Genomic DNA, 22,614 nt, shown 5'->3' with positions numbered 1-22,614 from the left:
CCGATCATCAACCAACATGGCTGCACAGAGACGCTATCACATCACTTCCTGTTTCCCCAATAAAGAAATCTGGTTGGCTGCCGGCGCCAACAAGACTGAACCTGAATATCGACCTTCCAAGAATTCAGCCGACGCTCAGAAACAGAGAAAACTCAGCTGATCGACTTGATTCACACGACAAAGCTCCGACTGTCCCTGCAGCTCAGAGGTCAGAGGTCACGCAGCCTCGTCTGAAATCATCTCGTTCACGTCACACTAATTCACTTCAAAAATCAAACAGTGCAGACGATTGGTGAATTAACAGCTTCACCTTCATCCAATCACAACCTGCTCGTACGTTTTTTAAACAGCCGGATCCACCTGAGAACATGTGACTGCAGCAGCCTGAACTGACCTGCAGGGGGCGCAGTCACACTTGACTGACGTTTCTGTTCAGACTCGCACGCTGTGACCTGATGCTCAACACAAATCATCTCACCTGATCGAATCGCAACCAGCTCCACGTGACCTTTAACGCATCACGTGACCTTTAACGCATCACGTGACCTTTAATGATGTTACGTTAAATTACACTTTTAACTAACATTTTTCACTTTGTGGCACCGCTGACATCCACTGACACGTTTTTCATTTTTTTCATCATTTATCGTTCATTTGTTAAAAAAATGTAAAAACTGAAAAAAAATAAAACTGAATTTAAATTTCTGAAAAGGATTTTTCTCACTTTAAAAAACTTTTCTACTTCTACATTCAACACATTTGTGTTAATTCTTTAATCATGATATTTATGTTTATTCAGTTTATAATATATTTCCTCATCTGGTGACGTTTAAACTTTTCGAACTTTCTGCATCTGAATCTTTTCTTTTTAAAGAGACGTCAACTTTTTATTGGGGCCAAATCGTAGGAAGAAAATTCAGAGATTTCAAGAATAAAGTTGTCAATTAATGGGCAAAGTCATAATATTTCAAGAAAGAATAGAAACTTAATCTTAGGAAGTAAATGCTCCTCAAGGAGAAGCCGTGTTCGTCAGAGTTCCTCCTGGATCCAAAATCATTCAAAACATTATGACTTAATACTTTATTTTCGTAAAATTAGGACTTGATTCTCAAAATCTCTGCAACTGCAAAAACAATAAAAGTTGAGAATTTTTTATCAAAATAAGGAAAATTGAAGATGTAATAATTCCATTATTTGATTTCTTGAGTTTGAGTATTAAGACGCTAACGGACAAAAGAAGCTGGAAACAAGTGAAACGCTCCGACATCAACGAGCAGCAGAAGTTACAGAAAAACTAAACTCTGTAACGAAGGGAAACAGATTCGACATCATCAGAGAACAAACTAACACAACATGGATTTGTGGTCGTTCCATCGTCTAATAGTGACTTTTCTTTCTCAATAAACTCGACACGGATCACGATGTTTTCCTGCTGCTGAAACTCAAACCAGATTCAAACACTGTGTGTGTGTGTGCGCGCGCATGTGTCCGACTTCTACAATGTTTCTTATTCTCTTGTTAAATATTCTCTTTTTTTTTTAATTTACAAACAGATTTTAGATAATCTCTCATTAAAAAATAAAAACTCCTTTATAGTTTATTAATAAAGTTAATAATAACCATTCTTTACCTCTGTTACATAAAAATACGTTACTGTGCTCGGCCACGGCCTCACTGAGACAGGAAGTGCAGGCAGAGAGGGGGCGGGGCTAATGGGGGGCTGTCAATCAGTGAGCAGGGTTAAAGCCGTCATATGAAAAAGACAAGGGGGCGGGGTCAAAGCTGTGACTTCCTGTGACATCACTGACATTCTGGTTTCTGACTCCAGCTGCAGCTCATTCTTCACATTCACACACACACTCTAAATAAAGATGGACGACATGACAGCTCCTAAAAGTGAAGCCAAAACATCTGCATCGCCCCCTGGTGTCTGACTGCAGTGCAGGTCATAAACCCTCCTCCTCCACGTTAGCAGGTGGGACATGGACCAAACCGAAAAAGTAGATGTTAAATAAATGTTTGTTCAAGTGTTTCTGATCAGTTTGGTTTGAATTTGTTATTAATGATATAAAAACAGGCTGAGACGTCATGATTGACAGCTGACACTGACTCCTGATTGGTCGAGTGCTTGTATGGGCGGGACCTTGATAGCAGAGCTCCACTGCACAGACTCTGACTGTAAGTGACGTCATCACCACAAGATGGCAGCGTTTGTATCTGAGATATTTTGGCTTCATTTCTAGAAGTGGAGACGTCGCTCATCTTCACAGTCGATGACTCGACCTCAGTCTCTGCACCGATCCACACTTTCATCACTGACACGCAGAACTTCAGGCATGTGATGCGTCTTCAGCACATTCTGCTTCACCAGGACGTCCATTCTTCTCCATTAGGGTACAGATGGACGGACAACCAGGTGGAGGGACAGGCAGGTGGAGGGACAGGCGGCCGCACAGCAGGCACACGGGGCTGAAACACACTGAAGCCACAGTTCAGATGTCTGTCTGAAGGCAGCAGAGCTCCATGTCTCAGCATCTTTACGACAGCTGACGTCAGAGCCACTTCCTGAAGCTTTAACGCCCACGTGGTCATTTCAGGCGTCAGATTGCAGCAGGAAGTGTCGTAGAAAGATCTGCTGATAAACGGGGGCGTTCACTTTCTACCTTTCTCACGTCTCGTGGGGGGGGAATGCTGCTGTTGGCACGAAGGCAGCCAGACGACACGAGGTGCCTTTAATACTCGAGTCCACTCAGGTCCAGTCCAATCGAAAGATGATCTTTAAATGATTCCAGCTGCTTTTCTAAATGTTGTACGCAGCTTTTCCTGCAGACACTGAAATATGCTTCTTTATGTCACTTACAAGAGGAGTTATACGTTTGCAGTTTGATACTTTTTTATGTTTTTATACGTTTTGTGTAAAAATATTTTAGATTCTGAATGATTCAGACTGAAACTGCATCCTCTCAGAGCGGTTTGGACTCAGACTGTGAAACCACATCTGCTTTGTAACAGCTGCTCTGACTCTTCTTTAAAGCCACCTGACCCAGAGCTAACTAAACTAAAACCCATGTTACCATGGTTACAATCACGTGACGCCTACTGACCAGCGGTACATCTGATGTCAACGTCATCTGCATCAGTATTTACTTCTCATCTTCCTCGTTTTCTTTGCATCTTGTACCGTTTGCATATTTTTTCTAAAGCTGTGGTTTGATTCTGTCGCTCGGTTGAGATTTTATTTAAATGAAGTAAACTTTATGCAGCGTATAAATCTGAAGACGTGAATCAGATCTCGTATCTTTGTGAAATCAGTCGGATGTTCAACAGTTTTGCTGATGACAAAATGAAAAAGGTCCAAATGTAAAAAAATGGAACATGTTTAGTTTGAAAAACTGTTGCTTGGTCAAATGTTTGGATCATTTCTCAGTAACGATTTTCATCTTGTTTTACGTGAAACAGACGAATGAAGTGATTTTCCGTTGTGGAGGTTCAGCGCAGGCAGAAAGTGCCCGATGTGATCAGTGTCGTTTGAGACCTTAAAGCTGCTTTAATCAGACAAATGTGTCAAATGACACCTGAACAGATGCAGCGTGTGGTGGTTTCCTCCCAAAACTTTAACCTGTCAACTGACTGAGGAGAATCTCACAACCTCTTCAAGGCCGTTCGTTCGACACGTGTGATATTTTATAAAATGTATAAAACCTCTAAATCATGGCTGAGTTCCTGTCAAAGTGGCTGAGGAGGCAGAGAAAGCCGAGGCCTCTAATGGCAGTTTGGGGTAAAATAATCCAAACCATCCCGTTCGTCCTTCCTGTGGAGCGACGGCCAACACGGCTGCTGGATGAACCTGACAACAGTCAGAGAGCTCAGGAGAAGTTCTACCGAGATGCATAATGCGATTCAAGTTCTTCCAAGCGTTGCTGGTTTTTACAGACCTTTCATATACAAAGCCGACGTCACGTGAGCATTTTATTCCTGCGTGTTTGCATTAACGCGAGTGCATTTTTCATTAACATGCAGATAAGACTCGTACAAGCTAATGCCTAAAAAGAGAAGCAACTTGGTTTTTCTTGACATCAAGTTTTGCAAGAGCGTTTTCAGTTAAGTGCCTTTGACGGAAAAACTCCCCCTCCATCAGTTCATTCTGTCACGCGACCGAAACCTCGGGTCCGTCTCCGAGACTTTGTCGCACTGACGACAAAGATATTCCAGAGTTACGTCCAAACCCCGCTCTGGAGACCGTCTAGTTGGGGGAGACGAGAGCGGCGTCCTCTCCAGCTCTGTCAGGGTGGCCATCTCTTTGCCGGATTCCCGCCAAGCTCCTGGAGTGGAGTGCGGGGGGCAGGGGGGGAGGGGCGGGATCACTTCAACCGGTCAGATCGGAAGGAGTCCTCCACCGCTGGGTCAGCGAGCATCAGGTCACCTTCGAGCATGTCCAGAGCCAGGTGGTCCATCCTGAGCGGGTCGTCCAGGGAGAAGGGGTCCATCTCGAAGCCAGGGACGTGGGACAGGGCGCTGGCGATCTCTTTGGACAGACCAGGCGGAGAATCTCCTGCAGGGACGGAGAGACGATAAAACCATTAAAGACAAAGAAACAACAGAAACCAACAAAACAAGTCTCTGATCATCTGGACGACTTCCTCTCAGCCAGATCTAAATTATGGGTCAAGCTGTTGTTTGGTCATTAACTTGTTTCCTGCAGCTAAAGTGACGTCTTAAAGTTACTTATTTTGAGCAACCAACACCAAAACATAGAAACTTTATGAATTTAAACAAACGAACTCAGCAGAGACTCATATTTGAGAGGTTTTGTGAATGATTAGTCCAAAGTGTGGCACATTAACCCATTTAGACCTGATGTGTATATCCCTTTAAGACGGCGTGCAGCGTTTGCGTGCTTCTCACTTTAGAGCCAGATGACACGTGTGCGTCTAATCTATGAGGTCATCATTTTCAAGATGTGAAAAACATTGTGTCGAGTGAAAAACATGCAGGAAAGGTGAAATGCATCATGGGAAATGCATTTCTGTTGTTTTTTAGCGCTCTTAGTCTGCAAACAAGATTTTAAAGTAGTGTTGCAGACGATGGCTGATGATTTAAGTGAGGGGAGCGATATTGAAGCAGAGTTTCACTGATGAAAATAAGAATGAATTAGAATTTGTTTGATGTTTTTTTTAAGTTCATGAACTTTAGGAAAAGGTAAAGATTCAGTAACAAGTCAAATGTTTCTCTTCCATGTCTCTATCTGAGAAATTAAGTTTTTGTAAACGTTGGTAATTCTGTTCGATCTTCTGAAACCCTCAGGTTTCAGGTGGTGGTTTTAAACTCTGAGGTTTTATTCCACGTCTCAGGTCTTAGTGGGTTAAACGTCAGCTGCACTCATGAAGACTTGGTTCACACGGACCGGTGAGGATGATGTTGGGGACGTTGTGGCGTCCGTCTCCTCCACTGTAGTTCTGGTTCTGGTTGTTGAGAAGCTGCTGGTCACTGGGATTCTGGAGTCCCAGGGGCCCCTGGGCGTTGGAGGGGTACTGGTTTTTGTCTGTGGAGCCGCAGCTCAGGCCGCTGTGGTTCAGGGACAAACCGTCGCCCTGGTTCTCTGCTGTGAACTGGAAACAGGAGAAGAACAGGTGTGAGTTTAGAGGAGGATTCACCCGGACATGAACATTCACAACTGTTTGACTGAAAATGTCAATTTACACCAAAAAGTCATATTCACTGACAAAGTGGATATTTTCTGAATCAGTGCATTTGAGGTTTTTAGTCCAGAAGCTCAAATGTGGATGTGAATCGTTGTCCTGCTGCAGCTCAGGTGACCTCACATGAGAGCGAGCGGATACCTGCTGGCTGGATTTGCTCGAGAGCTGCAGACTCAGGTACGGGTCGTCCAGCAGAGAGTTGAACAAGGCGTCCTGGAAAAATTAAATAAAACAGAACAAGTCTTTGTTAAAAGCAGCCGGAAGCCATCAAATGATTCACAGTGAGCAGGAGTTTGTGATCAGTGTCATTCTTCTCTAAAAAGAAACCACAACAGCCGCTGACCTCGCTGTGTTCGTGACGTCGAACAGGAAAAAAACTGTTTACCCACGTTTCAAAAACCCACATTCAGGCTGTCATTTGGTGCAATCAGGGCGAAAGGCTCCTGATTAAAAACTCTACACAGGTCTGATCTCAAATGCTTCTTTAAGTCAGGGTTCCGCAGCCAGGACGTCTCCTGGTGTCAGAGTTTCTTTCTCTGGTGCCTTATTTCTCCACAGTACATCACACGCCTCTGGTCCTGAGAGACACCACGAAGACAAACCTCCAAAACCAGCTCATCTTTAAAATGAAGCTGTTAAAATGGCCGAGAACATTTTATTTATGTATTATTCCTGCAGCAGTGACTTTCAGGAGTTTAAACTGAATTATCTCATGTGCTTGTTTAACTAAGTGGCACCCACATGCACGTAACTGAGTAAATACTGGTCTACATGTGCATGACGGCGACGACAACCGAAAAAAGGAAAACGACAAACAGCCACAGCAAACGCAGGGAAATAAACTAGAAATGATTTTGGTCTGAGTTTGTTACACAACAGTGACCTGGTTTGTTCTCCTTCAGCAGACAGAGCGATAACACACAGCATGACCAAACAAATAAAAATGATTCAATCAGCTAAATCCAATAAGACGTTTCCACTCACTAAACATAGCACAGAGGCATCCTCAAGTGACACCGTGTTTGTGCAAGAGGCCGACGCACATTTAAGGTGCCTATTAAACAAGCTCATGAGATTGAGCTGGAGGTCGGAGCTGGAATCAAACAGGAAACAGTTTCTCTCTCGTCCTGTCGAGCCGTGTGTTCACTGTTGTCCGGTACAAAGTGCGAGTCGGACACCGGTTGGAGGCAGAGTAACAGTAACTGAGGGCAGGTACTCACGTTGTACAGGTCTGTGGCCAGACTCTGGCTGATCTGTTGGAGCTGCGGGAGGCCGCAGCCTCTCTGCTGCTCCGCCTGCTGCTCTGGTTCCTGTTTGACCTGACACTGAGACGAGCTCTGGATGCACTGGTTCAAAGCGCTCTCGCTCTTAATCAGCCCTGCGTTCGATGTGTTCACCTGCGGCCCCATCGGCTTCTGCTGCGTCAGAGAAACAGACCATAATAAACAACTGAGGTGAGCAAAGTCAGATATCACTATGTTTTTATGGTGGACTATTTGGTTACCGATGCAAAGTGCTGCTGCATGTGCTGGTTTCGCAGGTTCTGCAGGTGGAGCTGCTGCATGGACTGTAGCGGCTGCTGCTGCTGCTGCTGCTGCTGCTGTTGTTGCTGTTGTTGTTGTTGTTGTTGCTGCTGTTGTTGTTGTTGTTGCTGCTGCTGCTGTTGTTGTTGTTGTTGTTGTTGTTGCTGCTGCATGGACTGTAGCGGCTGCTGCTGCTGTTGGGCGTTGGGCCGCGGCTGCTGCTGCTGCTGCATGCGTTGGTGGTGCATCTGTTGGTGGTGGTGCTGCCCCAGCGGAGGAGGCTGCTGTCCGGGCTGGGAGCCGGGCAGACAGGGCAGAGGCTGGTGGGAGCCCTGCTGGTGCTGGTGGGACTGACTCAGCGGGTACGGAGGAAGCCTCTGGTCCAGAGGCAGTTTGCTGGTGTCCAGTGGGACGCCCTGTGGAGGGAGGATGTAAGTTAACACAAATATCTTCCTCTGCGCCAAATTAGTTTGTGAACAGCAAGTTTAGGGAACATTTTTTCAACTCTGCAGCCTTTTGACCTTCAGTTTGAGTGAAATGAACAACAGAACTAAACTAGAACTTCACTCAGCAGAGCTCACAACTCAGCCCAGTTAAATCAATCCATCCGCTCCAAATCACACACTCTTATCAGTCAGCACTTTTCTTGGAAATCAGTTATTTCCAGTGATGAAAAATTCTCAAAATGTAATTATTTCTTTCCTGCTCGATTCCACATCCTTCTTCAAAGTTCCAAGAAAATCCCTTCAGTAGTTTTTGCGTAATCTCTCTTATCAACACACAAACAAAAGCAGATGAACACATAACCTCCTACGAGAAGGTAAAAATAATCTGTCCTTCTGAAAATGAACAGTTCATAGAAAAAATAATCAGATGACGACTGTTAATTCAATGAAAATCTAACCAATCAACACGCGTCATCACAGCGACATTAAAATGCTAGAAATCACATAACATAACAAATCAACTTAGGTATTTTTCCGCTCAGAGAAACTGAACTCACATCAGAGTTCGTCTACGGAGATGAAAATAAACATTCAGCCTTTAGTGGCGATGAATCATTTCTAAACGGTGTCCCTGATGGATTTAAGTCAAACTGTTACACCTGAGAGGACGTTTCGCTCCAGATGCACCAAATGAACGTCCTCGTGGTTCTTCTTCTATTGTTTAATGCTGTCTCTACTTCCTGTGATGGGTCCAAACAAGGTGAGATGAGTCCTGAGACAACCTGTGTCTCTCTGCTGCCTCTGATGCTACACATCCTCTGTGTGAAACCGGATTTAATGATGCTCCAGTTTGTGAATATTTATAATCTTTGTTAATTGAGTTCAACATCTGTGTGTTTTACCTGTGTGATGGATGACAGGGTGGGAGAGATGGTGGGGGAGAACTGTTTGGAGTGATGCCTCCGCGACTCCCCTCCCATGGGCAGGATTAGTGGAGACAGCTGAGCTCGTCTCCGTGGCGACGTGCTGAGCGACGCCTGACCCTGCCCGCTGAGCAGCGGCGAGTATGACGAGGAAGAAGAGGAGCAGGAGCCTGAGCCGCCCATTCCACCACTGTAGCTGGGGTTACCGCTGGACACCGACTGGAGGGAGGAGTTACTGAGGGAGGAGTGCAGCGATTGGCTGCTGAGGGAGGACGGCAGAGAGGGCGAGGAGCTCAGGGACGACTGCAGCGAGGGGTTGCTGAGCGATGAGTGCAGAGAGGCGGAGCTCAGAGAGTTGGAAAAGGAGTGGCTGCTGAGCGACGACTGGATGTTGGGGTTGCTTAGTGACGAGTGCAGGGAGGGGTTACTGAGCGTGCTCTGTAGAGACGCCAGGAGACCTGAGGAGGGACAACAAAACATCAACATGTGTCCACGCTGAACAGAGAAGATGGAGACAGAGGACAGAGAGAAAAGGTTCACACATTGACTACACGTTCAAGTTGCATCGTTGAGACAATACAACGTGTTCACGAGATAAACTACAGATCATCTGTCTAATCACACTCAAGACGTTGTATTTATGATCATTAGTCCATCATTAATATATCTGTGGGTTGTTTTGAGTCACAGTTTATAAAACATCAGAAAACGATACAAATCCTCACAATATGAAAAATGTAATCTAGATACGTTTGATTTCTTGAATTATTCACTGAGAAATCAGTTAAAATGTTGAAAATCACAATGTTAAAGAAAGTGGATCCGCCCAAAAATGTAATGAGTCGTTACCGTCCCACATCCTCCCACCAGGTTTCATGGTAAACTATAAAGTGCAGAAAAACATTTCAACATCGTAAAAATACAGATTCTTGTCATTATGGAATAAAACTGGGCTACAGGAGCTCTACTTTATCATGTTCTGCTCAAACATTGTGACTGTGGCCTCATACTAGTAAATAAAGCCCCCCCCACCTGAGCTCGTCCTCAGGAGAGCAGAGCAGCTGAAAACACACCTTCCTATTCTCACTCGCTTCACCTTCTCATTTCTTTTTATGTCCTCAGTCGGTCACGTCCAACAACAACCTGAGTGTCTGTATATTTTCTCACGTGGTTTAGGTTTAAAGCCACGAGCCTTTAAATTAATAACAACAATATCACAACACTGTTGCCCTGAACCTCACACGCATGGTTAACGCTCGTCTTCCTCGACATCCACGGTGTAAAAACATAAATAGAAATCAGCCCAGCCAACGGGACAAACCCCGACCAGAACATCTTCTCCAGGAGAATGCAGCACAGCTCATTCAGAACCAGTCACTGTTCTCAGGACGACTGCACACGCTGCGTCTACAATGAAGTTACAATGCTGCATGATGGGAACTGGAAACGTACAAAATAGAAAATTAGCTGCTGGTTTTTTTAAACGGCAAAGTCTCCTCACACACACTCTTCAACCTGGTTAATTTAAAACATAAAACATTTATGACTGCTGCAGAACGGCTCACACAGACGTCCGCCTGGTCTCAGGCCGACCATCCGGTTTCCAGCTGTGTCAAGAGGCTGTGATGATCCAGATTCTGAGCTGACAGCAGCTTCCTACCTGTGGTCTGAACAGTCACCTCACGGCTGCACTTTCCGACTGCACTTCCACCCCCGCTCGCTTCTTTCTCTGTCTCTAAATTTAGAGCACCGCCGTACTTTCCCCGTTATTTCACTTTGCTCTCACCCACATACTTCCTCACTGAAACATCACCTCCTGGTTTCTGAACCAACGCGCGTTTGTCCGACTGCAGGTCTGACCTGAATACGTGAGACGTCAGTGACAGGAAGCGACGCTCAAGGAGACATGATGTGTTCTCAGTGTTTCTTTCCTCTAGTGTGTCAGGAGTCTGGATACCACACATCTGTGATCTCTGCCCTGAACCTGGATGCTCATCTTCCCCAGTTCCAGTCATAATAACTAAATATATGTATTTAAAAGAACAACACTAAGTGATGAAGCAGCAGAAACAACAACTTTATAACATTAAAACTAACGATTCCTCAAACATCTCCACCGCTGCAGCAAGAGCCTGTTGAGCTTTCGTTATTTTACTAATGTTAGAAAACTTGTATTTCATTTGATAATTAACAATATAACATGAAATTATTATTCTCTTCAAAGACGTGTGTTTGTATATGACACATTATACCTGACTTGATTTGTCACGTGACTGTTCTGGTCCAATCAGAATCGAGTGATCACACCTGTGGTAAAGGTGAGGCTAGTTTAATTAGCTCCAGTTGGATAATATCGATGTTCTATCGAATCAAGAGGGTGGGAACGTTTGATGAATCAGGGCCAGTGTCTCTCGACTGTTTCTCTGAAGACGACACCGTGAGAGCAGAGAGTGAAACCATGACAGCAAACAGAGAAACAACATGAGTCACCGCAACGCTCCGTTTAGGTTCTGGTTCAAATTCACAGACTGTCGCCATGAAAACATCGATGATGACGGCTTGAAACACCAAGACTGGTTTGATTTCTGTCAACACTGACTAAACGTCACTGGAACAGAACCGGTCCAGCTTCCTCTGATCAGTGGAGATGTGATGATCAGAACTAAAACCAGCCCATCGATCCCAATGTGTGATGAACTGAACCAATCATCAGTCTGACACAGGCTCCTGCAGGCTGCACAGACCTGGTGTATGGTGATGGAAGTTGCCGTTGCCTCCAGATACATTGATGCCCAGCTGCGTGAGTGTGGAGGCCAGGTTCCCGGTGCTGCTGCCGCCGCTCAGAGAGGAGGATCCTGGGTAGCCGGGCTCGTCCTGGTCCAGCGGCGTGGGCAGCGGGGAGGGAAAGTGGAGGCTGGACAGGTCGGGCAGCGAGCCGCCGGTGTTGAGAGACAACGGGACCCCGTGAACCGGCGTGGACGGCTGCTCCGGTGAAGTAAAGATACTGAGAGGGACAGAATATTCAGACACGACTAAATATAAATATATAGATGTGATATAGTTTAGTAATTTCTAGGAAAAATATCACAGGAAACTGCGAAAATATAATTCATCACACCGTCTTTTACCAGAAGTTCAGTTCTCAAAACATCTGCTTGTTCGAACTACTAATATAGTTTCTGGCTGCACCAAAGAAATGTACAGACGTGTTTGAGACGAGTTTACATGTGTGCATTCCGTATCGAGGACTTACTTGATACCAGGGACTTCACAAGATTTGGGTCGGGACGACAACAGAGGCAACTGGAGACAGGAAAATAAAAAATTATATTAAATATAAAAAACAACATTGTGAAGTTCTGCGGGTTTCAACAAGTTAAACTTTTTAAGACCTTTTTATGACCATCATGAATGTTTTACGATGTATTTCATGTCCATAAAGAATCTTTCAGTGACTGAAGTGCAGGCTATTAAAAGGATAGTGGGAAATTTGTAAACTTCAGAACCTCATATTTATAGATATCAAAATAAAAACACATTTCAGATAAAATGTTCAATTTTGGAGAAAATATAAAATGTTGTTTTTGTATTGTTTTGTAGAAATGGAAACTTCACAGTTAGTTAAAGTCACATCAGAATAATTTTTAGGGTCAAATATTAATGACAACTTATCTAAACTAAACTTAAAAACACAGAAGGAAAATAAAATGTTCAGAAACAATCAGATGTGAACGACCTTCTTTGTGTCCCAGGGTTTGAGCAGTTTCCCCTCGTCCAACACGTTCTCCTCAATGGGAGGAACCGGGTACGGAAACACTGAGGGACAATGGTGTAAAGGTGTGAATAACAAGGTCGAGTTCAAACCCTCAGATTGACAGATTGTGAAATAATCAGGATTTTAAAAAGCTGTAGTTTCTACATTAGACTTTTCAAACCTGAAAGTAACAGAAAAGATTTTAATGTTTAAACGAAACCAGTTCCTGGTAAAATTGTATTTACTAATCTACAACTACAGGTTCTAACTTCTAATCATAATTTCACCACGTGCATGTGTTTCAATTCAACTCACTTCTTCTGCCCTCGCCATCACTCTGACCTGCAGAGAGAGAGAGACAGACAGACAGAGAGAGAGACAGACAGAGAGACAGACAGACAGAGAGAGAGACAGACAGAGAGACAGACAGACAGAGAGAGAGACAGACAGACAGACAGACAGAACAGAGAGACAGACAGACAGACAGAGAGACAGACAGACAGACAGAGAGACAGACAGAGAGAGAGAGAGACAGACAGAGAGACAGACAGAGAGAGACAGACAGACAGACAGACAGAGCAGAGACAGAGAGAGAGACAGAGAGACAGACAGAGAGAGAGACAGAGAGACAGGCAGAGAGACAGAGAGAGAGAGAGAGACAGACAGAGACAGACAGAGAGACAGACAGACAGAGAGACAGACAGACAGACAGAGAGACGTTAAATTAACACAACAGAAGATAAAAGTCTCACTTCCCATTATCTGAATCTGAGCTACTTGTTTCTTGGTTGTGTATTTGATGGAGTGTTTGTGTTTTCGTTCGGAGGTGCTCTCTTCACCGGAGCGTCTGCTGCTCTGGGGGATGAAGGTGGGTCCTCCGGTGGAGAAGGGGTCTCCTGTGGGAGGGTTCATTACGCTGGTGTGGAGGGCTGAGTCGGAGTTGGTCCTGAGGGGCGCACGCACACACACACACACACACACACACACACACACAGGTTTAAGGAACATACAGAAAAAAAATGTTTTGGTAAAAGCAGCCGCAGCTCCGGTTCCAGCAGAGACATGAAGATATGAAGGTAAAACACATAAGAAGTGAAAACACCAACCACAGCTGCACCATGGAAACAAAAAGCCGACGGCCACTTAGAGTTTCTTTTCACAAACGACATTTCATCAAAACCAGATCAGAAACCTCGTTAGCACGTTTTGAAACACAACAAATCTTTGAGGCACAGTGATGAAACACGTTTCATCCTGATTGAACAGAGAAGTGAGTCAGAGAAGCTGTTTTCAGACACAAAGATCAGTGTTGTGGTTTCCAGCTCATCCACACCGGCGTCGGCCCTCAGCACCAAAAGCTCTGGAACCTCCTCGTGTTTCCAAGTTGACGTCTTCGTCTTCTACGTGTACGGCTCCTCTTCTTCCACTCGCTCACAGTGATGCTTCCACACATTGTCCTGCTGTTTCCTCACATGGACTCACTGACATTTTACAGACATGTAACCAGGAGGCTGCAGGAGAAGATCCAGAACATGTCCAGAGACACTGACTCAGACATTTGTTCTCACACACAGAACCTGCAGAACACGTCCGTACTTCAGTGCAGATCTGAAAACATCTCCAGGGACGTGGACTAGACAGAGTTTAACAGAGACCATGTTAATGATCAAAGTGAGAACCGATGAGTCAAGACTGAAGAAAGAGGAGTGAGAATCTGTGATCATTCAGAAAAGGTTCAATCTTTCAATAAAGTCAGTGGAAGAAAGAAAGAAAATTCAAAGTGACGTTTTCCTTTTCACCCACATTTCTTTATTGCGCTGTCACAGTCAGTGTGGGAGCTGGAGGAAGAAAAGAAGGAGGAAGAGGAGGAAGAGGAGGATTCACCTGTTGAGAGCAGTGGTGGGGAGACGGAACGACTGGCTTTTATCCCCGGGGAAGTTTCCGGACCAATTCCTTTTCGTGATCGACAAGAACAAAAAGTTATTTTCCTCCACCGAGCAAGAACATCGAAAAGAGGGAGGGGTCAAAAAAAGGAGAGAAGAAGAGCGCGGGCTCGGAAAAGCAAAGGCAACCGAGGCGTTTGTGTTAGTGTGGACGTTTCGTTCTTTGTTCTGATGATTATCAAAACATTGATTATTACGAGGTTCGGAATTTGTAAATATTTCAACAATCAAGTATGAAAGTATTTTAAGCGAAGATAATGTTTGTCTAAGATAAAGTACATTTTACATGCAGGATTGAATCAGTTAGAATTATTGACACTAAGAATCTAACGACGGGACGGAGACTGAAGACCAGCGTCTTCTTCCTCATTCACAAACTTAGGGAGAACTTGAGAAATCCCTTCTCTTCTCATTTCTAAAAGTTTGATTATTATTAATTCAACGCACACGTGCAAGTTCAGCGTCTTCTCTCAAACTTCACGGTCACCAGGAAACCCTGATGTTTAGAAAAAGGAGCTGACACAGTGACAGTGGGAGCAGTCGAACCGAAACAGCACTGTGATTATCCAGCTCCGTGTGTGCGCGTGTGTGTGTGTGTGTGTGTGTGTGTGTGTGTGTGGTACAGCAGAGGCTAATCTCTCTCTCTGAAGGGAAGTTGTCTTGTTAGAAGAAAACCAGAAACAACGCGGTCAAGCAGGAGAGAATCTAACGACTGGATCGCTGCAAGAAAAAGAAGAAAAGGCCCAAAAGGAAAAAGAAGCTTCCCAGAAGGAGAGAAGAAGGAAAGCAGAGAAGTGAGAGCTCTTCAAAACCAGCTGAGGTTTGGAGAGACGCCGACTCTACTCGACTGAGTTTCCTGTTAGTTGAGCAGAGGTTAGTGAAGCCTCAGCACATAAAAACCTTTGTGAAGCCTCAGTGTCACCACATGTGATTCAGATCGGGGGTTTCCTTCAGCAAAGAGGTCAGAGGTCAGAGACAACGCAGCCCTGAGGCTACTGGGGAGTCAACGTCTGGCTCAAGGGCACTTCAGGAGGAGGGAGTGAGCCTCAACTGGATTATATATATTTATATATACATACATACATACATACATACATACATACATACATACATACATACATACATACATATATATATATATACACACACAAAGAACTTGAATTAAGAAAAGGTGTAACTTTCTGAAAATAAATCTTATCTGCATTGTTAATCCCATTAATTGAAGCTTTCATATCTAGATTGACATTCCATTCACATCTCGGACCCTAAGTGCTGCTGGCAGGGAAATGGTTAAACCAGGAAAACCTACTCTGGACGAGTGGACAGATCTGACAGACATGATCTATGACATGTTGAAGATGGACGGGATCACCTTTGCTTTGAGGCTGCAACAGGGAATTTCTTTGGAACCCTGGATAATAGATGTCCAACTGGTGCCACCATCATTTGTGTAAAGTGGATTTTTGTGTCCTTTTCTATTATAACAAACCCCTTTGAAGAGGGATTTGAACATAGTTCAGGTAAACCCCAACAGTCTTGTTCTGATTTGGTTCTTGTTCCCTTTTTATTATGTTTTAATGGCCAGTAAGTCTCTGTCTTACCCACAGAATCTGTGATACATTGTTTTATGCTAGAATTGTAAATTACAGGTGGCTGAAAGAGAATAATATGTATTTCAATGATTGTATGGTCCTGGAAAATCATAATAAAAATCGACTTTCAAAAGAAAAAGAAGAAAGTTTTCATATCTGCAAACATAAATACAGATACTGAGTGAAAGATTCATATCAGCAGATTTTTATTGACTAACTGATAAATCGATCATGGCTTTTATGTAATAATACAGATATAATAATATACATATAATATTATAGGATCATACATATTTCAGCTTTAGTTCACGTGAACAGGTTTTCCTAAATCAGGCGCAATATAAATTCTACTTATTATTATTATTATTATTATATTAAATATAATTTTGTAATCGGATTATGTTTTTGTCGTCACACTTTCACACTTGTGTCAGTGTGTTTTTTTGGTCACTTGTAAACCACCGGATGTGTGAGAGGCTTCAGAAAGGTTCAAGAGCAGAAAAGACTTGAACAAAACAAGCGTCCCCCACAGACCACCACGTCTCCACGGAGACAGACTGGAGGGGGTGGGGTTAGAGAGGGTGTGGGGGGGATTAGAGGACCTACCTTCTCCAGCTGGGGTCAGGGGGCGGGGACAGGTAGGCGGAGTTATACGGTGAGTTGTCCACCTGAGGAGACGACTGGTTAAGGAAACATGATATATTTTCATTTCTCTTATATTTAATATGAAAACCTGAGGCTGCGCGGTTCAATGTGATTTAAACTTTTAATTTCTAGTTTTTACTGAGAAAAATAAGTTACTGTTCGTCCTGCAGCTCTGATGAACAGACGCGTGGTTGAGGCGCATGTTCAGGGTGATTTGACCTTTTTGATTAAACGTATTGCTTTCCCTTTTTTAAAAGTTTCTCTTTGCACATTCAACACGACAGATATTTCTAATTTAGCCTCTGAAACGATGTTAGAAGTGAAACCGAGTGAACTTCCACTAATCTGCTGAGGCACCAGGGGCCAAAGGGCCTCTTTTAACTTCAGCTCCTGCTACTTCACTGGCTCTGTTGTGTGGTAATTTGATAAAACACATCAAGAAGAAAATAAATCTAAATTCTGAACAGTGTTAAATCTACATTTTAAACAGGAATTGGATTCAAGGCAGAACCTCAACATCTGATAAGAAACCAGGACCCATCTGGTCTGACTGTTTCCCGTCGTTTCAAATTGTCTGAAGTAAGTTTACTATACGTAATGATGGATTCGGAGCCTGCGGAGCTTCTGTGGAACAAAAGCATGTTGTGTTGCAGCTCTGACCTCAGAACAGTTAACACAGATAACACAGAGCAAACTTCACATAAAGCAGAATCTGTGTTCACAGCAGTGGATTCTAAATAGAATGTAGAATCTTGTTGGATCTTGAGCTCAGAGCCACAGACAGCGGAGGGAAGAATGAAGCCATTTTTACAATAATCTGAAGGATACCGGTCGGTTGCGGTACGGTCGGACCGGCGAGATGAATCGGCGGTCCCTCTGGACTCGCTCCACCAGGCCGTGATGGCGAGTCGACCGGCTGGACTCCAGAGTGGAGGGGAAGGAGCCCTGAGAGAGAGACGGAGAAACACACACTGACTATGTTTGAAAGATTACACACATTTAAAATCGCATTTACAATGGCACTTAGCAGGAAGCAGCTGCACAGAGAACGTGTGATACAGTGGTTATAATTTATATCTTGTTCCTGAACACTGTCCTAATCTCAGCTGCTGTGGTGACTGGGGACAGAGAATCTGTTTGGACGACTTAAATACTGCGACGTGTGCGACAACTAAGTGTTTTTAAGGTAATTTGGGAAATTGTGTCATTTTCCAGGTGCTTTACCGTCACTGGAATGTTTTACTAAAGAACTAAAAGTTGAACATTCACGCAGTGAGGTACTAACATGCATCACAGTGACATCTATGTTCATCTGTGGTTTCCAAAGAGTCAAATCTAAAATGTTGCTTTCATGTGCTGATTAAACTTTAACTAAAAAATCAAGACCTGGAAGAAGAAATTTGACGCATTGCAGAGGCTTGACCTCCACATTCCTCTGCTCAGAGGAGCTGAGCTGCCAAAAACATCCTGATGCCAAACGAATATCTGACCTCAGAGGAGGAAGAGGAGGAAGAGGAGGAGGAGGAGGGGGGGGAGGAGAGGAAAAGAGAGAGAGACGTGATACTGATAAAAACCCTTCAGCTGATGAGTCAGAGGTGAAGACTGTGTCCTCTGAACCAGTCACATTGAAATTCAACATAACGACAGTAATAGTGGAACAGCTAAGAATAGCAGTAGTTTTAATAGTAGTAGTAAGTAATGGCACCAGTTGGTGGCAGTGTTAGAGAAAGAGCAGTTAGAGTAAATCAGAGCCTGGTGTCGTCACCTGGAAGTCCTGAGGGTTCCTGCCGATCTGGTTGACGTTGGGTAACGAGCCGCCGTAGTACGGACCCTGACTCCTGGCGAGACGGAGCTTCTGAGCCTGGAGCTGACAAGGCAAAGACACGAGAAAAAACAAACCAGGACATAAATAGTGAGAAGATTAACAACAAAATCAATCAGTTCTTCAGCAAGATAAAGAGAAGCTGCTGTGCAACAGTCAAACTCATAGAAATACATCATATATTGACGTGTGTATACAGGGCGTGTTGATCTCCACTCTGATGGTTTGGATTCTTTGACTCTCATGCGAGCGGGCGACTGAGTGAGGTCAGCGGCGGCTGCACCACTTCACGCTACCAACGCTGTCAGGCAGCTCCACCCCCGCTCCGGGGGACAGCAGCCCCAGGTTTACACACAGGTCACAGGATCCATGTCGTACACAGAAAACCAAACTAACAATGGATCATACACAGAAACTATGAAAGTAACCAGCAGTGAGAATGCCAAAGGTCAGAGGTCACAGTGCCGTGGAAATAAAAAGTTTCCAGTGAAACGACTAGATCGCACTAAGTAGAGACTCATCCCCCCCGTCTGCACATGTTCCTCACATGTTCTGGAGGTTCTGTATGTGAGAACTAACGTCTGCAACTTTTCCTGCAAGCTCCTAGTAAAATGTGTGGAAGCTTCCCAGAGAGCGAGTGGACGTGTTGATGAGGTTTCTAACACGTGACGGACGTGAAACTGGAAGAACACAAAGATCTCAGGATGAAGAAGAGGAGCCGTACACGTAGAAGACGAAGACGTCCACTTGGAAACACGAGGAGGTTCCAGAGCTTTTGGTGATGAGGGCCGACGCCGGTGTGGATGAGCTGTAAACAACAACACTGATCTTTCCACAGCAGAGTTTATACGTCATGTCCGGCCTCCTGCTGCTCTACAGGCTCCGCCCCTGCTGCTCTACAGGCTCCGCCCCTCGTGTGACTTATTACATTTCTGCCAATACATCCTGGTGAATCTGACAAACTGGACCTTTACACTGAGCGTCTGACTTTGTGTCGTGATCAGAAGTTAGGTGGAGTGACGACACTTCCACCACCTCCTCTTACCAACTTCCTGGGGAAAACCCTGAACGATATTGTTACTGCACGAAGTTCTGAGAAACTCTTCACTCAGCCACGAAACAAACTGAAGCAGAGCAAATGATTTTTCCACGACAGGTGAAAAAAGGCTCTTTCCCCTGCTGACCTCTGACCTCTGACCTCAGACTGAAGCTGCTCTGCCGGTCACGCACATTAAACTGCTGTACATTATATTTCAAACTGGCCGTGAACCAGATTCAGAACAAAACATAAGAAACTGTTGAAGAACCTAAAGACACAGGTCTATATTAACAGCATGTACACACACACAGCTCCACTCTCTTCAGAGTGATGAAGTGACTTCCTCTCATCTCTCTCCTCGTCCTTGCTCTTTATCAGCCTGTGTCCTTGGTTCAGGCAAACATTACTGGACCTTTATCAAACTTATATAAAACTCAAAGGAAGAATTAAGCTTTGTTCGAATCGGTTTCAGTAACATTAACGCAGCCGTGTCGCTGTTATCTCCGTCAGTGAACTAATCATTGTCTCCAGAGGAGAATGATTCTCAGAGTGTCCCGGTGGACGGGTGTCCAGGTTTGGCCCTCGGTGGACTTCAGGTTTAATCATCTGCTTTGGCCGTAGAGCTGCTCTGAGAGAGACTGATCACAGGAGCCGAGTCACTTTATTAAAGAGGTTTAAGATTCAGGCTGGAAATCCATTAGTTTCAACACTGACTCATTCAGAAATCACAGGAATAATATGAATTATTCTTTAAATAACACCTGGACCCTACAGTGATGGTGAAGAGTCAGAGCAGGGATTTCTTTTCTCTGAGCGACCACGAGGTGACACTGTCACTGACAGGAAGTGTGAGCGACGCTTTGTGTTCTGGTAGTCGAGTCATGTGACTGATGAGAACCAATCAGGAAGAGAACGTCTGCGTTACTGAAGCTAACGGTGTCTGAGATGAGTCAGTTACTTCACCGTGTTAGACACAGGCTGTTTAATCAGCCTTTCAATAACCCATTCAATCTGACTGGTTGATGAGATACATGAAAAGACTCCACACCGTGAGGACAGCATCTATCCTCCCAGCACAGGGGTCAGATCCTGTCCACTGGCGTGTTACACCAGTCCAGACGGTTTCTGTGGGACACGGACCTGTTGCTCAGGGCAGTGGTTTCAGGAGCCTCAGTGAAATCACAACTGATTCAGGACCAGTTCTTCCCTGTGGCTCTGAACCGTCCCCGTCCTGAGAGGAGAACACTTCCATCACACTCCTGAGTGTCTTTCTGAAACAGACCCAGGGTCCACAGCACTGGTCCGGTACTTCACTGTCAGACCACTGGTTCTTAAACATGTCCCAGTTCACATCGGTTTAGATGAGCGGATCGACTTGTTTAGGAAGTCCGTTTGTTAAAGTGTGGCACATCAGCAGCGTGTCACCATGTTCGAATCCCACAACACAACAGACTAAGTGTTCCACCTACAGACAGAGAAGAGGCACTGACACAGTTTAAAGTTTATAAAGTACAATATTACACTCGACCATTTATCAAGGGGAAGTTCAAATGAAAACTACACGTGTTGCTACTGGGTGAACTTGACCTCATTAGTTATTAGAGTTTCAAGATGAGCGTCAAACATCATGAAAGTAAACGCAACTGTCTTCACTTTGCAGCCGAACTGCGCAGAAGACGTTAAAGAAGTTCAATGTCTTCACGGAACTTGTGCGTGTCGAGTCTCTGTGTCACGACGAGTCGCGTCCAGCTCGAGTGGGAGTTCTGTGAGCGGAGTTCTGTGCGGAGGGGCGACATAGTAAACAAGTCGTTAGCTGCGCAGGCTAGCGGAGGCTAGCGCAGGCTAATGGAGGCTAACTCCGCTAACGTCGCATCGGAAATGAAGGAAACAAGTTTCTGTTCCGAGTCAGCGAGAGAAACTCCGAACTGTGTCCGCTCGGCTCCGTGTCCGGGGGACACCCTGAGCCCGGCAGCGGGCGCCACGTCGGGCCAGCGGGGAACGTGAACCCGGAGCCTGACAGCCCGGGTTAGGCCTCTCTTCCTCCGGGCAGCTCCGCTGCTCCTGCCCCCGCCTCACACTCACCCTGGTGGAGGTGATGTCCATCATGACCTCCTGGAAGGCGGCCGTCTCCTCGGCCTGCCGCTGGGTGTGCAGCGCGATCTTCTCACTAAACTTCCGTGGGTTCGAAGGCCCGGACCCGGGTCCCGAGGCGGACCCGGGTCCCGGGGCGCAGCCGCCTGGACCCGTCGCAGACATGTTCACCAGCGACGGGACGAGCTGACGTAGTGGAACCAGCTCAGCACAGAGGGGCCGCACGAGGAGGAGGCCTCACTCCGACGACTCTTCTGAGGACCAAAAACACCAACCGGCGCGCACCCAGATCTGTGTCGTTATAAATAAAGTTATAAATAATAAACTTTATCTTCAGCTCAATAACACGATTCATCCGACATGTACCTCTGTCATCCAAAGATCCAATCACACAGAACTACAAATACAAAACCAACAAGAACAAATACATCCATTCAAAACCAGTTAAAACATAACAACATCAATTATGATACGACTAATAGTAATCATCAATAAAGTGTCTGTCTGTCCATCTATCTATTAAGATTCCTTTATTGGTCCCACACACATGCGATGGGGAAATGTGTCCTCTGCTTTTGACCCGTGTGAACACAGAACACACGGAGCAGCCTTGCTCAGGGGTACTTAGGTAGTGGGGATAGGGAGAGGCCTCTTGGACTTGAACCGATCCAGGTCTGGTCCATCCTCTAGTCCAGGTATGTTCTTGTCAGTCCGTGGCCTCGAACCAGTGACCTTCCAGTCTGATTTCTACCACTATCCATTCCGCTCCCTATCCATCCATCTGTATCTAATACAAACGTAGTAGAATAATAAAACATAAATAAATACAAATAAATAATGTAATAAATATGAAATGTTGCCATCTTTTTAATTGGCAGTGGTTCTAAAGTCAATTTAATTCCTCAGTAAAGAACAAAATAAAGAATGTGATTAAACAGAGTTTGGTCTCCATGGTAACAGCTTCTCACCTGCACAGTGCGAGGTCAAATCAGAACAAGGCCCGCCCACTTTCACAAAACACATCTGTTCGACTTAAACCGAACGGAGTGAGTCATCCTGTCAAACACATACCAGCTCTGATTTTTGGGAGAAGGTGTCAGTGCGCCACCTGCCGGCAGAGTCCAGCCACTGCACGGC

General features: G+C 44.9%; 1 protein-coding gene across 4 annotated transcripts; it reads right to left on the bottom strand.

The window, feature by feature from the left end:
* Positions 1-3,951: 3,951 nt before the first annotated feature.
* LOC118113962 (CREB-regulated transcription coactivator 2) lies at positions 3,952-21,690 on the bottom strand. 4 transcript variants are annotated; one of them, XM_035164110.2, is made up of 16 exons: positions 21,469-21,690; positions 18,291-18,392; positions 17,354-17,470; positions 16,487-16,548; positions 14,230-14,298; positions 13,185-13,291; positions 12,661-12,687; positions 12,328-12,407; positions 11,845-11,894; positions 11,336-11,595; positions 8,571-9,049; positions 7,204-7,638; positions 6,920-7,117; positions 5,724-5,912; positions 5,405-5,609; positions 3,952-4,552 (listed from the first exon to the last, which is right to left on the bottom strand). In XM_035164110.2, the coding sequence occupies exons 1-16, from the start codon at positions 21,640-21,642 to the stop codon at positions 4,362-4,364; spliced, it is 2,745 nt and encodes a 914-aa protein (XP_035020001.2). In that variant the 5' UTR covers positions 21,643-21,690; the 3' UTR covers positions 3,952-4,361. The 4 variants fall into 4 exon arrangements, with proteins under 4 accessions (XP_035020001.2, XP_035020004.2, XP_035020002.2 ...); XM_035164113.2 differs by having other exon boundaries at positions 5,841-5,912; XM_035164111.2 differs by having other exon boundaries at positions 6,920-7,114.
* Between the last annotated feature and the right edge of the window lie 924 nt (positions 21,691-22,614).

The sequence above is a fragment of the Hippoglossus stenolepis genome, chromosome 8, assembly GCF_022539355.2.
Source record: "Hippoglossus stenolepis isolate QCI-W04-F060 chromosome 8, HSTE1.2, whole genome shotgun sequence".
NCBI classification, from domain to species: domain Eukaryota; kingdom Metazoa; phylum Chordata; class Actinopteri; order Pleuronectiformes; family Pleuronectidae; genus Hippoglossus; species Hippoglossus stenolepis.
Note: the sequence above shows the minus strand (reverse complement) of the source record. Positions and strands in the feature narration are given on the sequence as shown.